At 30.8% G+C, this 18,950-nt stretch overlaps 1 protein-coding gene across 1 annotated transcript; it reads right to left on the reverse strand.

Moving 5' to 3' along the window:
* Nucleotides 1-17,880: 17,880 nt before the first annotated feature.
* LOC145314578 (UPF0314 protein BBta_0150-like) lies at nt 17,881-18,887 on the reverse strand. Its single transcript, XM_080154558.1, has 2 exons — nt 18,455-18,887; nt 17,881-18,237 (listed from the first exon to the last, which is right to left on the reverse strand). Exons 1-2 carry the CDS (start codon nt 18,839-18,841, stop codon nt 18,064-18,066), a joined length of 561 nt encoding a protein of 186 aa, XP_080010684.1. The 5' UTR covers nt 18,842-18,887; the 3' UTR covers nt 17,881-18,063.
* Nucleotides 18,888-18,950: the final 63 nt, after the last annotated feature.

Raw genomic sequence — 18,950 nt, forward strand, 5'->3', positions numbered from 1 at the left:
AAAGATATTCCTAAAAGAAAAATAGCAAGCTATAGAAGATTGAAAGTTAATGTAACTGTATGTTGAAAACCTTTAATCACCAACCACACCCCCTCCCACAAAAAAAATGAGAATAGATTATTGCTTTATCCCTGAAATGCACCCTTGCACTATAAGAAGCTGCAGTATTAAAAATCCCCCTGGTAATACTCAGGGACATGGACAATCATTCTAAATAATCAGGGAGAGAGGGGAAATTCAATTATTAGTTACACTAGTAACAACATTTTTATAATGACGTTTTTTTTAGTTAGTTGGCCTAAAAACTTTGGGAATACTTTGTTTAGGATCATTGGAGATTTATAACAATTTATCGTTTATTGTCTTATCTCTTAAGATCCATTTTATAAATACAAATAATAGTTAACAATTGTGTTTCTTATGGTACAGACCTATTTATGCCCTGTCCTAAATAAAGTTCTTTATACCTCTAACAGATTGCCTAAATCTTTGTTTACCTTAATTTATAAATCTTTTTACCAATAAGGATCTTTGTCAATGTAGATATCTAGATATTCCCCATGTTAAGACTTTAAGCTGCATCTAACTAATTCGTTTTCTCCAATGGATCTAATAACATAGATTAATACTCTATATTTTTGCAATACTAAATGTTAGGTTATTTAGAAAAGCCTAAGCAAGAAAGTTAAATTTTACCTGTAAAATATTTCAACTAATTTCTTTTAGGTTCTGAACCAGAGTCTTCGCTAATTAGTCAATAGTTTTAATTTTCTAATTTAATGATGTTATTAATGTCGAAAATTAATTCTTCAAAATAATGACCTTAATCCCTTGAAAATAACATACAAATAAGGTTTCAAAAAACCTCGTTTAATAAGGATAATTATGAACTGTATCCATATACTATTAATATTGGATGTATTTTATAAATGAGGTCTTGGACATCATCTAAGACATTTTCTCCCCAAATTCTTCCCCCTAATATTCCCTCTTTCTTTCCCCTATTTCTTGATGTGACGTGACCGATGATATTGCATTTTTGAAGCTGCAGTTTTATTAAATATTGGAAAATATATCTTTCATTTCAAAATAAACAACAAAAACAATACATTAGAGAAAAAACATACCAGTGTGATTGAGTAGATTGAGCTTTTAAATATTCATATACACAAAAATGGATATAGAATACGGTAATATATTGTCTGGATGAAAATTGTCGTCAATTTATGATGTGCTAAAATGGAACTTATTTAATGGTCAGTTTGTCCATCCAGTAGGAAGGGGGGGGGGAGAGGTAGAGTAAGGAAGGTATATGGGGGGTATTGTTATTTTAGCTAGCTGTGAGTATCACTTTAATAGAGTTAAATAAAAATCTGGTGCAACATCAAAGTAATAATATATCGATTTACATAAGATAATGACTTACAATTATATAAAAGAATATAATAAATCTTTATTGTCATTTGCATTTTGATAATTTATGTTTATGCATTAAATTAATGTTTATTAGGCCAAAATTCAAGTTTTAATTACTATTGATTGCAATAAAAAAAAAACAAGGATGACAATATAAAAGCATTTTTTTATATAAAATCATTTTTCGAAATAAGAATGAATTTTAGAGGGACGGTTTTTGAGTAATTTAAATATAAGAAAATCAATCAAAGGCAATCTATCAAAAAGCAGACAGAAAATCTTTTACGGTATGTCATCGAAACCGATTATTATCCGGTGGATTAGAACCAGCTTTCATCCATACGAAAAAGATATGTCTAGCATGTGTTTTAAGCAACTCGGGGCTAAAAAAAACTGGTATTTCTCTTATAATTGTACATTTTATATCCACGAACTATTCCAGTATGACTTCGATCAAAGGGTTTGTTATATCTAAACCGTTTGAAAAAATTCTTGCTCTGAACAAAAAAACTAATTTCTTTTTATAACTCAATCTAACGCTCAACTGACGTTAATCTAACAAGAACAATTGTCTACTCTGGTAGAGTAGTTGAAATACAAATAAAAAGAAAAATAAGAATTCGTTATTATGTAAACGGAAGTATGTAGTTATAATGACGTGGTATTATCGACATTTCGATATAATACCCCTTTATATTATAGGCATATAGTCGAGGTAAACCCGTCGATGTCAATTTTAAAAGGGGTTAGCGTAGATGTGTGTATTGTGTATGTTTGCACTGGTCTTTACAAGTTTGTGTGTTCGTGCGGGCCAATATGTAGGTGTATGTACAGAGTGATGTACATTGTAAACAGAACCTGTTCATAGAGTAACTACGCTTCTATAAATATGTCTCTATGAATAATATTAAATATATTGTGTATAACAAAAAAGTATTTAATATTCAAAGCTTTTTGGTTCTAGTGGTCGCTTTTTATCAGCTTTTTGTAATACATATTTTGCACTCTTTTTATAATATATATACATTTGCACTTTTAATAATTGAAAAATCCACTTTCATATCTATATTATACTTTCCATTGAGTAATATTTAATAGAGTAAGGCATCTTACAATTAAAACTATACAGCCTTTTTTACTTTTTTCCTTAAATGAAATTTGCAAGATGTAAGCGAAGGATCTTACTAACCCCTGGACCGATACGGTTCTCCTTTACAGTGGAGCTTCCCATAGGTCCATGGAGTGAGGAAGGGGGGTGTAGGTCGTGTCTCTAAGTTATGAAGGCCTGCATTCTAAACACCACTGGCAAAATCTATATGCACGGCACTGAATCAAAAATTTATAAAGAAAATTATTTAAATTGATGTAAAGATCGAATAAATGTCCCTTTTAACTATAAAATATGAAAATTGAATATTTATAAAGTTACTCTTTGTAGTAAATATTCAGTTATCTAAACTTAATACATGCAAATGTTGAACCATGGTAGTATAGACAGACAAGTCAAAACATATTTCTATAAAAGCGAAGCTTTTCTACATCTAAAGTCCATCCGTTACTTTGTATTTATACAAGCACCTGTACCTCTACCATATAGAGGCTTTGTATTCGAAGAGATGTGAAGGGGCTAGATCAATAGCCTAAAACTGTCACAAGACTTTAATTTTCAACTAAAATAGCCAAAAAACTTAAGTGAAGCTTCCCAAAAATCGGTGCAATTGTTTTTACTTTAAATATTATCATTATAAGTTATTGAGACAAAAAATTTACTCCTTTTTATAATAGGATATAAAAAGAAAGATAAAATAATAAAAATACTTTTTGAAATGATAAAAGGAGTATAGTAGTGGTAAATCCATCTAAGCTTACTCTATTGTATATATGCAAATGCATAGATTAAACCATCAACTGAAAATGTCTAATTTTGTCGCTAAACCCACATTTACTTTTTATTCACACATTCAGTGTTTCTTCAATGCAACTAATATAATGGCTATTTATAAAAATTTATAAGTGCATTGCTGACAAAAAGTAAAAGATTATAGAGGGCAGAGGTTAACTAACTGCATATTCAGGATGTTGAGACCATGTGCCGACTTGCATTTGGGTTTTTGAATATCAGCCAATAGCGTCGGAAATATTAACAAAACCAAGTAGCTAGAAAAGGACAAAAAGCAATTTGATAGAAAAGAAAAAGGTCCCCACCAACGAAACCAGGTAGGTGTCTGGGTTATAAAACTATTTATGCAACAACACAAACACACACCACAAATTGTTAAAGATATGCTTCAAAAACTACCTAATTGCATTAGCTAAAAATAAATTGGCTAATGAAAGTAAACACTGCATGTCTGTCTACATATTGTGCATATTTATAATTTCCAGCAAAAAAAAGATCAAGCCTCAAAACGGTGCTGAGATATAAGGGATAGATAATCTGTCAAAAATAAATAAACTTTAAGCTATTGCAAAAAAAGTACAATAAAGGAAGGGAAGAGACAATGGCAATAATTTGCAATTCTAAGTAGCGGAGGAAACTTTTAAAATAATTATGGAAAATATTGTGTTTAGATTATCCTCTTTAAATTAATAATAAGAATTACAGAAAAAAATATTTCAATACATTTCCTATCCGAAAAATTAATTTATAATATGCAAATTATTTTCTATTATATACAATTTTCATACTATATTTAGTTTTTAGGTCTATCTTTTTGGATACATACGTTGTTAGTGGGACTTTATGTTTCATACTTTTCCTAGTTCTAAAGGTGTACCATAATTAAATCGTATATTTAAATTTCAAAAATCAAATTGTATTTACTAGAATTGTGTCTTTGACACATTTTTAAGAATACAGTTAATAATTCTACAGTTATTAGGAAAGTTATTCATTTCGTGACATTTTTATTATGAGCTACTTTTCCTTTAGTTTGTCTTGATAGCTCATATAGTTTCCGAGTAAGTAATATAACTTCCATTGTGCAGGAATAAGGATTTTTTAAGAGTTCTCTTAATCCTATTATATAAAGTAGTAAGCTTTTGTATCTGTAGCAAAGGATCTTGCTAACTGCTGAACCGATATTGTTCTCCTTTACAGTGTAGCTTCTTGTAGGTCTAGCGAAAGTTTATAACTATTTTTGGGAGGTTAACAACACCCTCCCCTTCTCAGGTACCCCTAGAGGCCTCTAGGAGCGTATTCTCTGGTATAATGTTAAAGTATGAAATTAAAGGGATGGGCCGGCAGTTCCATTTCTTCTTTGAACAGTCTCTAAAGGCTGAAGGCAAATCTTTAAGCTGATTGGGAAAAATAATAAGTGATTTTTAATATATTTAATGCTCAGGTGTGGCTAGAGACATTTAACTGTAATATAAACTGGTACTAAAAGTTAAAAACAGGCTGTCTTATACGTTGGCTTAAAAATTTTTTGGATACTTTTATTACGATTTTTACAAACTCGCAATGTCTAATATTAGTTTTAATCTAGACAGAAGGGTAATATTGTTTATCATAATAGAATATGAATAATATCAATCTATCATCCATTGTCTTATCCCTTAAGATCCCTAAACAAACTGTGCTATAGTTATCAATTTTATGGAGAGAAGACATAAAAAGAGAAGGTAAAAGATTGAATGAATTAAGTTTTATTAGTTTTTAGCTTTTACTCAATGTTTTTCCATCTGCGAAAGTTACAGTATTCTCATATTCTTACTAAAAAACACAAGAAATATAGCAAATATTCAGTTCATGTATATTTTATATTCAAAAAAAGAAATTAAAAGAGCAACTTTTATCCCTATAAAAACACTATTCTGGCTTATTATAAGGCATTGTAAGATTCTTAGTTTTAATAAATTTAAGTTGCTTTGGTTAAATTCCTGATAATTTGCTTAAAACGGAAACACTATAATAGTTTTGTGTGTAAATTTTGTAAAATTGATGTTGTTTCTAGAGACGTTTTTTCTCAGTCATATCAATAACAATAGCTATTCACTATTAATTGAAATTGTACTGTTACTTAATTGTATTTATTGGCCATAGAAACCATTTTGGTTTGACAGCTTTTTTATTGCAGGCTTACCAAATTTAAATAAGGAATTTACGAGGTTATATAATGGAAATTGAAAAAAAGTAGAATGAAACAATTTTAAAGGTTTAACCTAATTTTTAGGAGCGCAGCTTCTTACATAAGTGCATTGATAATATTACTTTGATTTTGAGGCCAAAAATGACATTAAGAATTTAATTTAGTATTTCTATTACTAATATACTTTGATTTTGATTAGCTTTTGTGGCCGACAGGATTGATAGATCCAAAAAAAGTTGCATATTTATGCAACTTTAAAAGTCAATAACATCTGTAGCTGTATCCTTATAATAAAGTAACAGGATGTTTGTGTGTCTGTGTGTTTGTGTGTCTGTGTGTTTGTATGTTTGTACCGAAGGATCTCGCTAACCGCTGAACCGATCGGGTTCTCCTTAACAGGGTAGCTTCTCATAGGTCCCGGGAAGGTTTATATCTATTTTCTTGGGGGGTGGGACACCCCCAACCCCCCAAAAAAATAAAAAATCCCCCCCCCCGAAAAAAATTTTTTAACTAAAATTAAAAATGAGGGGGGGTATCCCCCCCACAAAAAAAAAAATTTCGCCCCCCCCAAAAAAAATTTTTTTTACATTTTCTTTTAAAATCTAAAATAAGAAATTGAATTATTAAATTCGACTCTCTCCTCCTCAAGTGCCCCTAGAGGCCTCTAGAAGGCGTAGCCGCTAGTCTTCACATAATGAAAATGAGAGGCAACAAATATTTAGGGGAAGGGGGGGGGGGGTATGTGTGCATTTTTTACCCCCACCCATTCCCAATAGGATTAGATTTGTTAATTTCAAAGTCTCCTTGACCTATAAGATATAACAGTGTGATTTCTAATGGGTTGATTTAACCCCAATATAACCTTTGTAATTAAACAAATGCACTCACAAATTAGAAGATTTTTCATGCCAAGTTTCAAAATGAAGCTTTCCCACATAAAATTAGAGTCCGTTTGTTCGAACGTTGTAATAGATAACTTAATTGATCTATATAAAAGTATTTCATTCATTGATTTTTAGGCTCAGCTTTTCTATTCTCATCATATTTGATTAATTTTTGTTTTTAAAAAGTATATTGTTATTCAATTGGAATATGTCCGGAATTCTAATGGATTCATAGGCACCTGAATTTGATTGATTTAAAAAAAAGTATTCTTTTCAAGAAAATAGGACTTCCAAGCCTTTTTTGCGGGGGGGGGGGGGGGCTGGTGAAACATCCCTTCACCCACCTCTTGAACTTTCCTGATCCTATGTGAAGAATAATTATTACACGTGTGTGTATGTGATTCAAAATGTTTACACGATACAGATAACAAAATAAATTTAACAGACAGAGCGAGGGAAGTAAAGTATAAAAGGTTAGGTTTTCAAGGTACGTTGGTCGTTAGCCAGTTAATTAGACAGATAAACAACCAACTCTTTGATTGCACGACTCTTGTCTGTAAGTCTTAGTTAAGTTATGAAGTTCATCTGTTTATGGGCCAATGAATTCCCCCTTCGCTTATTAATACTGGCCCTATATAATAGCAGCCATATTTACGCGGGATGGCTCTGACACGAACCCGACACCTCCCCGATATCAAGCCGACAATTTATCAATTACGCTTATTCTGTGAAACATTAATTTTGTATTAAAATCTATAAGTTGATTTGTATAAACATATAACTGCAAGTGCTTAGATTATATATTATTAAATCTGATTACATATACAATGACCATCATGACCGTATATGGTATTGTGTTTGAACTTGTAGAAACGCACATTTACATATTTAAGAAAATATATAGGAAAACAAGAATGACAACAATTATATAGGCAAAGCTATAAAATAATTAGAAGGAAGTACAAACGAACATCAACACTTTTAGAGTGCCAGAACTTAATAAAATTGTACATACATTTGTTGCAAAATTACTTAAATATAGGGAACTGCAAAATGATTTCCTTTCATTTACAGATTTGATTATAGAGATGCTTTACGTATAATATCAAAAATCCGTCTGCTAACATTTGTCTATATAGGTAGATTTTGATGTATAAATTTATTATTTATTCAAATTTAAATGTTGTATACCTCAATCTAACTTTAGCACAATGTTTAGTAAAAAGTTTCATTTTATGTGCTACTCAATGATCGATCCTCTTTTGAAGTGAATATTTAAATTTTTTCTCTGAAAACTTAGCATTTACCCTTAAAAGAATTTAAAAGCTTCACCCTCCCTAAATACTGACCAACTCAACCCTATATATGGTTAATCTATATAAAGGCAGTGCTCTGTAATAGAGCTAAAATTAATAGAATAATCATTAATGCCTTAGATACTATTATGCGATATTTATTTTGTCATTTGGGTACAACATTGATACTAGGCATTTATACTCAGCTAATAATAAGTCGATTACATAACCACATAAGAAATATTATAAAGTTGACATAAACTAATTAAATTTTATGTCAACTTACCGATTCCAGGGACGCATTGAACCTAGTTTTGTCATCTTTGTTTAATACTACACCATGCGGAGGTCCTAACTTAGCGGGACTGAGAACCTGCAGTGGTTCCTTACCCTGTGGGGCTACCCTATACTGTTTATAAACTACCTAATCTAGTTTAAAATACTCACACGATTACCTAAATTTTCATCTAATTAAAAAAAAATATTTGCTAGGCACTGTAGTGTAAATAGCCGTTTTTCTGTATCGATACCTATGATGATATTACAAATTTTGCACTGAAAGGAAGAACGTGTCTATATAACCTCTAATGGCCACCCCTACGGTTTAGTTAGAAGCTGTGCTTCGAGATGACTTCAAGAATAAATAAATACATTGGAGGTGTATTGTTTATACATTTCAGCCAATATTATCTAAATTAAACCTGTCAGAGGGCCGGTTTAGATGGCAAAAACACCCCCTAATCAAGAATGACATTATGAATTTTTCCAACGTTAATTAGCAGTATCAAATTTTATTATCAAAATAAAGATTAAAGATTTCAGTTTTATATGCATGAATTCAATTTATGCTTGATTTGTGTGTATTTCTTAAGATTTCTCCAAAAGTGAACAAGTAGGTTTAACAATGGATATGGGTAAACAACAATAACTTTACTATTAAGTTATGGAAGGCTAAATTTGCAGTTTTGACTTCATTACAAATGCAAATTTCAGCTTTCTATTAAAAATAGCAGCAGATTAAATAACATTGTATAGCATTTCAGACAGAATAAGTGAGTTACATAAGAGAGGCCAGGAATATAGTCAACATTCTCTAATATCAACCCAGTAATTTGTATTTTTAAACAGAAATTCTAAAGCATTATCGACATATCGGCGACGGACCAATTGAAATGAGAAATCTGTACTTACAAATTCAGTTGTCTTTCTTAAATACCAGCCGATGACATAAAAGTAAATTCCTTATGTAGTTATCCCAATATACAAATCAATCATAATTTAGTGAACTTGGGAAGTATGAATTTCAAGTATTTAGTAACTGATTCAATCATTGCTGATTATTTTACAATAGAATAACTTAAATTTTAACTCTATTCAATATGTTATCTCCTGTTTAGGTATGTAAATTTTCAGGGAGGCAGGACACTAAATTAACCAATAATCTTAATCTATAGAAGCGATAATACTGTTTATCATAATTGGGAATGTGCATCAAATTATCTTCCATTGTCTTATACATTAAAATTATTGGTAAATTGTCCAATAATTATCATGATAATAAATAGTTTTTTTTTCATACCGGATGCAATATTTAAAATATATTTTTCCCTACTTTTATAATTAACTTAATCATGAAGAAGACCACTTCAAAATGAGGTAAAATTATTTCATTTTTGAAAATTGTGTTTCATAAATATAAACAGTACAGAACACTTCATTCTTCAGTCTTATGGATGTTGTCATCCTTGTTTGATTTGTGTTAATTTTTACTCTTAAAAGATAGATATAAAATCACAAATCTTTGGTGTTCTTTATAGCATCATAAAACTTTGCCTACACATCATGACAAATACCTTTTTTACACAGTGTAAAGTGTATCATAAGAATCAAAAAATTTTATTACAAAGAGCGGCTACATCCCCCCAGAGACCTTTAACAGCATCTTAGAGGAGAAGTGGTTAGAAACAAATAAAAATTGTAAAACCTTTTTGGCTAAGCAATATTTTTCTACATACAAACATAGACACAGACAGAAATGTTTTTTTTTATTTACATGATAATTTAAATATAACAATGGTGGAAAACAAATTACTATAAAACTTTTAAGACTCTCTTTAAAATTAAAAATTAACTATTGTAATTATATTTTTCATAATATTTTGTTTTTTTTTATAGAGTGTAAGGATTGGTATCAATAATAATTTCATATCATGCAAAATTCAGGGCCTTTTTTGAGGCCAATGGAAGCTATAGAAAATAGAGATTAGGATTTGATATTTTTTATTAGTATATCTATTACCCCGTCCCGGATTTGAAAAATTTTGTTAAAATTTTTGCCCCCAGCCAAAATATGGTTGATTTATGCATAAAAATGACCCATGCAAAATATTTTTTCTGTAATGCAAAAATTGCGACGGTACAAGCACTGCAAAGTTTTTTAAATCTGCAAAAAACCTTGTTTTTATGGCTTTTTTGGGGCTTTTGTACCATCCCAATTTTAAAGATTTTTACAAAATTTCAATTCAAGTGTGTTGATATATACCTGAAATTTAACAAAAAAAATGGGGGCAGTCTCAATTATAACATATGAAGGTGTAGCAAGTAATCTTCCAAATACAAAATTGTCAAATTGCATACATATAATATAGGATTGGGCCGGATACTTTTTTGGACGGATACTGGATATCTGGCTGATTTATAATGCAGGATATCCGGCAGATATATGTTATTTGGCCGAATATCCAGTTATTCGACCGGATATCCGGTTATTTGGCCGGATATCCGGTTATCCGGCCAGATTTCCGGTTATTCGGCCGATGTTCTTTTATTCGGCCAGATATCCGGTAATTTGCCATATGACGATTATCTGTCATTAGAAATCAACCGGATATCTGGTATCCAGCCAAAAAAGTATCGGCCCAACCCTATTATATATGTATGCAATTGTTTCTTCTTTACAGTAAAGTTTCTGATAGATCCAGGTAATGTTTCAGTTATTACCACTTAAATAAAATTAGAGGATCGACCCTTCTCTAAGATGCCCAAGAGTCCTTTAGGAGCGTTACCGCTAGAAAGTTCTACAGAGAGCTCTTCTTGTGAAAATTAGATAATTTTTAACGTTATCTTTTTATGTGTCATTATTCATTGTTTATCTCTGTTAATTTTGTATTGAATTAATGGAAAAAGATGTCTTAGCTTATAAAAGATGTTCGGTGCTTTCCCTAAAAGTGTCTTTTAAGCACTGACAACCCCTCCCTCCTTATATTAACTTGCAAGGGTCCCTGGTACCCAATATAAACTATTCTAACCTGACCTTTTATAATTAAGAAACAAACTAGAAAGTATCCCCTTCCTTTTTTCAAGGTCGGGAGATGGGGGGGGGGGTATGTGCTCGACTTGGCACTTGGGAAACTGGCAATAATTTGCATTAAACTTACGTCTTCAATATATCAAAAACGAAAGCTATAAAGCAGAAGTACCGATTGCAGAGTTGCTACACTTTCTAAACCCTTATTGTTACAGGAATCATCAACCAAAGTTTTCAATCAAAAAATTTCAACTTCTTTAGATTAAATAAAAGAGCTAACCTCGGAGTTCGTTCAGACTCATATTATAGAAAAGATTTGCATTTAATAAGTATCAGAAATAGATGGACAAATAGGCCGTTTAATACACTAGTCCCAAAAGTTTGAAAATAACCTTTTCTTATTCGTTGACTTAATAGCTTTGGGGACTTTCAATAAATTTTGATGGATTGGTTTATTAATTTGAGTGTTCAATCGTTTCTACCAATTATTTTTTTATCTACAGAAGGGTTAATTTTGTGTATTATTAATGGGGATGTAAATCAGTTCATTAGCCATAGTTTTATCCCTTAGATCCCTCCAGTAACATGTTATTTCTTGTTATGTAATAAAAAAGTGTTCAAGTTATTATAAGACTTTAGGTACAGGAATCTAGAGGGATAAGACAATGGCTTTTAAATTTATTTGTATATCCCATGATGATAAACAAACTGACCCTTTTTTGTTGATTACATAGTGGTTAAAACGTTTGATCACTAAACCTAATGAACCAACCAATTAAAATTCAATAAAAGTCTCCAAAGTTGTTGAGCCAAGAAATAAAAAAAAAATGTTATTATAAACCTTCCAGGACTAGTGTATTAAACAGCCCAATGTCCCCTCCCTCCCTAGTTATTATTAGACTTGTGATACACTCTTGTATAGTTCAGGGAGGGAGGGGACATTGAGCTGTTTATTAAATTAGTCCCCAAAGTGTTATAACGGTGTTTTCTTACATTTGGGTTAAAACATTGGGTAAATTCAGTAAATTTTATTTGATTGATTTATTAAGTTGAGTGTTTAAAAGTTTCAACTTCTAGTTTTAATCTACAGAAGGCACAATATTTTATATCATTATTGGGGATGTACATCAATTCATTAGACATTGGCTTATCCCTTTAGATTCTTGAATAACATGTTATTTCTTGTTATGTAATAAAAATGAAAGTGTTCCGTTATTATAAGACTTTGGGTACAGGGATCTAGATAGAGAAGACAATGGCTGATAAATGGACGTGTATACCATATGATTATACACAAACTTAACCTTTCTGTTGATTACAATAGGTGGTTAGAACGTCTTATTAAACCGATTAAAATTTCAAACAATCTAAAAAATTGTTAAGCAAACAAATGAAAAAGTTTTTAAAACTTCGGGGACTAGTGTAATTAACAGCCCTTTGTGCTCTGCCTCCCTAGTTATTATTAGACTTTTGGTACACTCTGGTATAATTCAGAGAGGGAGGGGATATTGGACTGTTTATTTCACTTGTCCCCAAAGTTTTATAATTGTTTTTCTAATTCATTAGGTTAACAACTTTTGAGAATTTTATTGAATTTTGATTGGTTGGTTTATTAATTTAAATTTATAAACGTTTAAACAACTAAGTTTAATCTACAGAAGGGATAGTTTTGTGTATCAAACAAATTTCATACTTATATAATAGAGGTAGGCGGGATACTTTTTTGGCCGGATACCGGATATCCAGCCGAATAACCAGATATCCGGCCAAATTGCCGGATATTTGCTAGATATCTGGCCAGATGCCGGATATCCAGCATTATAAATCAGCCAGATATCCAGTATCCGTCCAAAAAAGTATCCGGCCCAATCCTATTATATATGTATGCAATTTGACAATTTTGTATTTGGAAGATTACTTGCTACACCTTCATATGTTATAATTGAGACTGCCCCCATTTTTTTTGTTAAATTTCAGGTATATATCAACACACTTGAATTGAAATTTTGTAAAAATCTTTAAAATTGGGATGGTACAAAAGCCCCAAAAAAGCCATAAAAACAAGGTTTTTTGCAGATTTAAAAAACTTTGCAGTGCTTGTACCGTCGCAATTTTTGCATTACAGAAAAAATATTTTGCATGGGTCATTTTTATGCATAAATCAACCATATTTTGGCTGGGGGCAAAAATTTTAACAAAATTTTTCAAATCCGGGACGGGGTAATATCTATATATGTTTTAAACATAGCAAGGTATGCATGCGTCCTGTGGTCAATATAGTTTTAAATTTCGAATTTTAATCTTTGTTGAATTTAAAAACTTAGTCTTCTATTAATTTTTGCAAACCAATAACTAGAAGAAAAACGTTTAATATGTTGAAAAGTTATCAACCAGATTAGTTTATAGATAAGCAAGATGTACGTTATCATATTGGTTATGTATAGGTCGATTAATATGGATAATATGATACACAAAGTTCTCTATGTATTTTTATAACCTCCACCAATAAAAGGGCGTTAAAATGATTTTGCGGTTCTTGCAATCTTCTTATAGGCTTAATGGTCGATTGTTAGAGCCATTAAATACATACATATCACAGTATAATTTTAGAATGTGCCTTGATGATTTTGTAATGTGATTAAATTGTCTGAAAATATTTTAAGGATCTAACTTAGAAGAGTCACTTTTTTGTTGGGTGAGAATTAGAACATTTGTATCATTTATTAGACCAATCACAACAAAAATCATTACTTATATACAATATACTTATATACAAAATATACAATAGAGTCTGATGTTAATAATTGTTTTATGACTTTTTGCACCCAAATGAAACGAGAATGTAATTGTACATTCTAAGTGAATTCTAATAGGTACCATAAGTGTGATTTTGGTTTATTATTTAAGATTGGGATTTTTTCAAGGACTTTAAGGATTAAATGCTTAAAATACTTTCATACACTCCTATTAAATAAAGTAGATAAGTTTTTTTTTAAATTGTTTGTCTACATATATTTCTGAAAATTTAAAAAAATTAGTTTTACAACTTTAATATTTTTTTCTAATTTTAGTCGACACAATATAATCTGTCCCGATTTTGTATTACTTTTGCGGAACATGATTTCAGTTACGTCATATTTTTCTTTCCCGAAAAAGGGAAGGGGGAAAGAAAAAAAGGAAAGGGGGGAAGAAAAAAGAGATGGGAGAAAAGGGGGTTTTCCCCATCTCTTTTGAAGAGATTTTCTTCCCCCCTTCCCTTTTTCGGGAAAGAAAAATATGACGTAACTGAAATCATGTTCCGCAAAAGTAATACAAGATCGGGACAGATTGTATTGTGTCATTTTAGTCGCCTTTGGGCTAATAAACTTTTTCCTGTTAAAAACCATTAACATATTTTTATCATTATTTCAATCATCTTATATTTCAAATGATTTAACTAATTCAATTTTTAGGTCTTAAATTGATTTATATGATAGTTTTCTTATCTTTTTTCTATTAATGTACAATTTAGATTAATATTTATTGTAATAAAAAAAAGTTTCTAAGATATCTTATTTCTTATGTACCAAGATGGGTTATTAAGAAATTAAGGGTCATAAGATCAGAAGTCCAAATCCATTTCAGACAACAAGACAATCGAATCAATGCATAGCAGCGTATTACAAACAATTTTACACGAATATTAAAATAAAAATCATAAAATTAATACTAGATTTGTAAGCCCGGGCATCGGGCCAATCATAATTTTTTTATTTTAATATCTGCGATAAATAACTATTAGTTTACTAATTTCTATGTTCAATACTGATCAAAAGACCAGTTACAAATATTACGCCTGACCTCCTAGGCTGAGGGTCAGACTGACAGGTTTTGTTGCCTTATGTCTAGTTTATCTGAGGACACATTTCATGCATATGAAAGCTGCTAAATTCTAATGGCCTAGGCATAGAATTTAGCGCACCTTCATATCAATGCCAGCATGACTCAATTTACTATCAAACAAATATTAAATATTATTGTTCTAAAATTTTATAATTATTTCATACTTTAAAATTAATTGATAACATATTAGAGCTTAGTTTTCAAAACAGTATTTTTTTATAATGTATGAAAAAAAATTTGTATTTAAAGAATATTTTTTTTTTGCTCCGTATAATATGTGAATGTATAAATAGTTTTGAGACATCTAACGTTCAAATTCTAAACTACGCGTAATACAGCTTAGTCTCTAATAAGTAATTGAGATTTCCTTTCTAGACAAATGTAAAAGAAATTTTTCCTTTAATTGCCTAACGAGCACAGAAAACTATATCTTTAAATGAAATAAATGTGGATAAGGAAAGGTAGTGTTTTCTTTTCTGAACGGATATGTGTGGCCCTACCCCTGTAGGGTCTACACTGCGGGACTGCACTGTACTAAATAGAACCTAAACTAATCACATGATCTTAAGTAAAATATAAACATTAAAAAAATTACTCCCCTTACCTTTATGTAATAAAGGGAATGGGGTAGGGAAGTTCTGTGCTCATAAAGGCACTTTTAGGAAAACATCCAGAGAAAAAAATCCGGGAAATATTTCCCATTTCGTTTTCAGCTCTAGTCCACAAAGAGAATCAAATAATATTACATGATTTTTTAAGTTATGACGTTAATTGTGACACTAAAGGCCTGGGAAGAATAGATAATCAACGTTCAAGTGTTTATTTATAACAACAATATTTAGCTTTTTTATAAATTTCTAAAACAGGTATCTTCTTTATATCCCAAGGGCATAATCCGCTTGTAATGGGATGCAATACTCTAACACCCACTGTTGGATATTAGGTTAAGTAACATCCAACAGACAACCAACCCTTTGATTGCACGACCTTTGTCCTAACTGTGTATTGTAATAAGTTGTGCCTGTTTATGGGCCAAGGCAATTCCCCCATCTCTGACTATTTATGCCACGATCCTGAAATAGCAGCAGCAGGAACCATTTTTAATGTCTATAGTTTTGACGCGGTGTCGGGACGAGATTCGAACCTATCAACTGGCCGATGACGAGCAGATGGGCTACGTTTTGAGCCATGGTTGCGGATTAAAAGTTACAGGTTACAATAGTTGACAAAATAGAAGACAAAGAAAAATATTTGCCCTTTAGTTCAAAACCTGTTTTTCCCTTTATAACTTATTACATGATCATTAAATTCTTTTTCTAGCTTTTGTTGTTGAAGAGGAACACCTGTATAATGAAGAATGATCTTTTAACCTCCGCCTGTGTTTACAGTGTTTTCTAACGCCTCAACAACTGATGCACTTTGTAGACCAATGAAATCTAAAGTTATCCTTCAAATTTTTGATTTCTTAACGTAAGAACATACTCTATTCTCATATAAAAGTGTACCAAAGGAACTTGCTATCTGCTGAAGCGATATAGTTCTATTTTACAATGTAGCTTTTCATAGGTTCTGGTAAGGTTTATAACTATTTTTGGAAGAGTCCAACCCTAGAAAACTAATATGGAAAATGCGTGTAGGTCTACTTATAGTATAATGTGCCCATTTAGGCCTCAAGAAATACGTAGAGGCATTTTTTTTCATGAAAGTTTTTTAAAAAAGTATTTTCTTACAGAATAAATATTATAATTTTGTTAATATTAGAAGAACATTAGAAGAATACATTTAGACTTAGTAATAACTTTTTCAACTAAAAAACGACAATGACAACTTGCTTAGATTACTATTACCAGTCTAATCTTTAATCATAGCTTTGAAACTTCGCTAAAATCTCAAAAAAAATCCCTGTCACCCCAAAGTTGATTGTTTAAAATTGCAGAGCTAATGCTCAATGTAAATGTTAATGTTTAAAAATCTGACTGAGTAAATTCAATTTGTTTGACCCGTAGGAATAGAAACATTTACAGTTAATAGACATATTAGTCATAGATTTTTAATCATTTACAATTGTTTATCAAAGAGAGATTTATATAGCTTTTTGCATTTAAAATTTAGAATTTAGACAAACTATGTTTTGCCAAGTTCGTGTTGATTAACTGTAAATGTTATCAACAAAGAAACAAAATTCTAGTAACTATTATGTTTCAGGTATCATCATGCAAAGTTTGAAACTAATAGAACAATTCTAACATGCCTGAACTAGCAATAACTAATTTTTAGGTACGGACGTACAGAATCAATTATAGAACCACTCAGCTTTTTAAAATCTAAATAACCTGTTATAGAAGCCGGAATAGGATAATCTAAACTTACTCCAATATAAGCTCATAAAGGAATGAAGTATTTAAAATTCAAAACATAACACTTTGCTGAATACAAATATATAACACTGTAAAAAAAAACATTGAACTATTGTACAGTGTAAATAAACAATTATTTCTTAAAGTAACGGATGTCTGTCTGTGTGTTACGAAGGATCTTGTTTACAGCTGAGTCGATATGGTTCTCCTATAAATCGATGCTTAAAATAGATCCAGGGAACTATTTCACTTGAAAGTAGTATTGAAAGAAAATTTGTAAAGTCAGATTGTAAAAAATTTTTAACAGTGTAGCTACATGTTTTAACCCCTTGCATTATGGGTTTTGCTTTGCCCTTAAATTGCGTATTGTTATAAAGAAGCCCCTATATACAGAAAATGCTAATAAATTCTTTAAAAGCGCAGCTATTCTAGTATTATAGTTTGTATATTAGCTTAGTCCGTTTTTTAAATATATAATTCAAAACACAATTTAATTATATAAAATTCTTGTGCACCTATATGTTCACAAAACTTAAGCATTCATAATATATTTATATTTTAATAAATATATAGATAATTTAGATAAAATGTTATAAATAAATTACAAATAGATTTGTTCCTTCACAGGATGTTTTTATTTAATGTAACAAATGCATTGCTTAATGCAACTTACCCACTTAATCTTGTCAGAAATTAGTCATCAATTTCTTATTTTCTTCATTGGCTTGGGGAGTTTTAATTCAGAAAAAAATTTATATCATGACTTACAACAATTTATTCATTGAAAACTTGTTTTTTTTTCTAAACAATATAAATACAATATATAAGTTTTTATGATCGTGGTTTATAAATCTTCCCTTCAGGTGGTATTATTTCTGCTTGCCAGTCTTTTACTGTCTGTGACGGCCATAATAATGAGAGCGTGCAAAGAAGCAGACAATCTCTCATGTAGAGTAGCAAACCAATTTCAGAAACCAAGGTCCATAAGCCAACAAAGTAGGGTACCTAAAATTGATTTATTATTACTTGGATCGTAAACCAGATTATTATGTACTTTTATAAAGTGAAACTTTTAGCTGGCTAATTAACGATCCCCTCCCTCCACCGCCTTTCTCTCTTCCCCTACCCTCCTAATGAATGAACGAACCAACCAATAAATAGCAACCTAAATTGACGACAATTCCACTGTCATAATATCAATGTATATTCTACTACATTGTACCTGATAATGAACAGAAAGAGCAGCAACATAATATCCAAAGGTGGAAGAAATTAAATCACCAACAATATTTTGCCAGGAATCCCCATCGTACAGCTCAGAAGTTCCACTGTTTTGTCTGTAAAGTTCGATAACATATTCTGAATTTTCTGCCACTTCTATAAGGAACTCGAGAAGAAGGGCAAGCAGTGACCCCTCATACCAAATCCAATGGTTATTATCAATTGCTGCGGCCACAGGCAGCCACCATCCAAAGATTGCATAGAAGATAAAGCCATGCAGGATGTGGGTAAAGCTGTACGGGTCAAAAAAGTGCTGAGATACTCTGGGATGATACCATTCTGGAACGTAGAGAGGCCACCAGTATCCATTATGTGGAAACCATTTCATCTTTTAAAAAAACTGTTAATATAGTCTATTTTTTCAACTAAATTTTCGATGATTTTTATCAAATTTTTCGATGGATTTTTCATTCTTATAAATAAAATCAAATATTCAT

Source organism: Acartia tonsa, chromosome 3 (assembly GCF_053477335.1).
Source record: "Acartia tonsa isolate MP-2025a chromosome 3, ASM5347733v1, whole genome shotgun sequence".
Taxonomy (NCBI): domain Eukaryota; kingdom Metazoa; phylum Arthropoda; class Copepoda; order Calanoida; family Acartiidae; genus Acartia; species Acartia tonsa.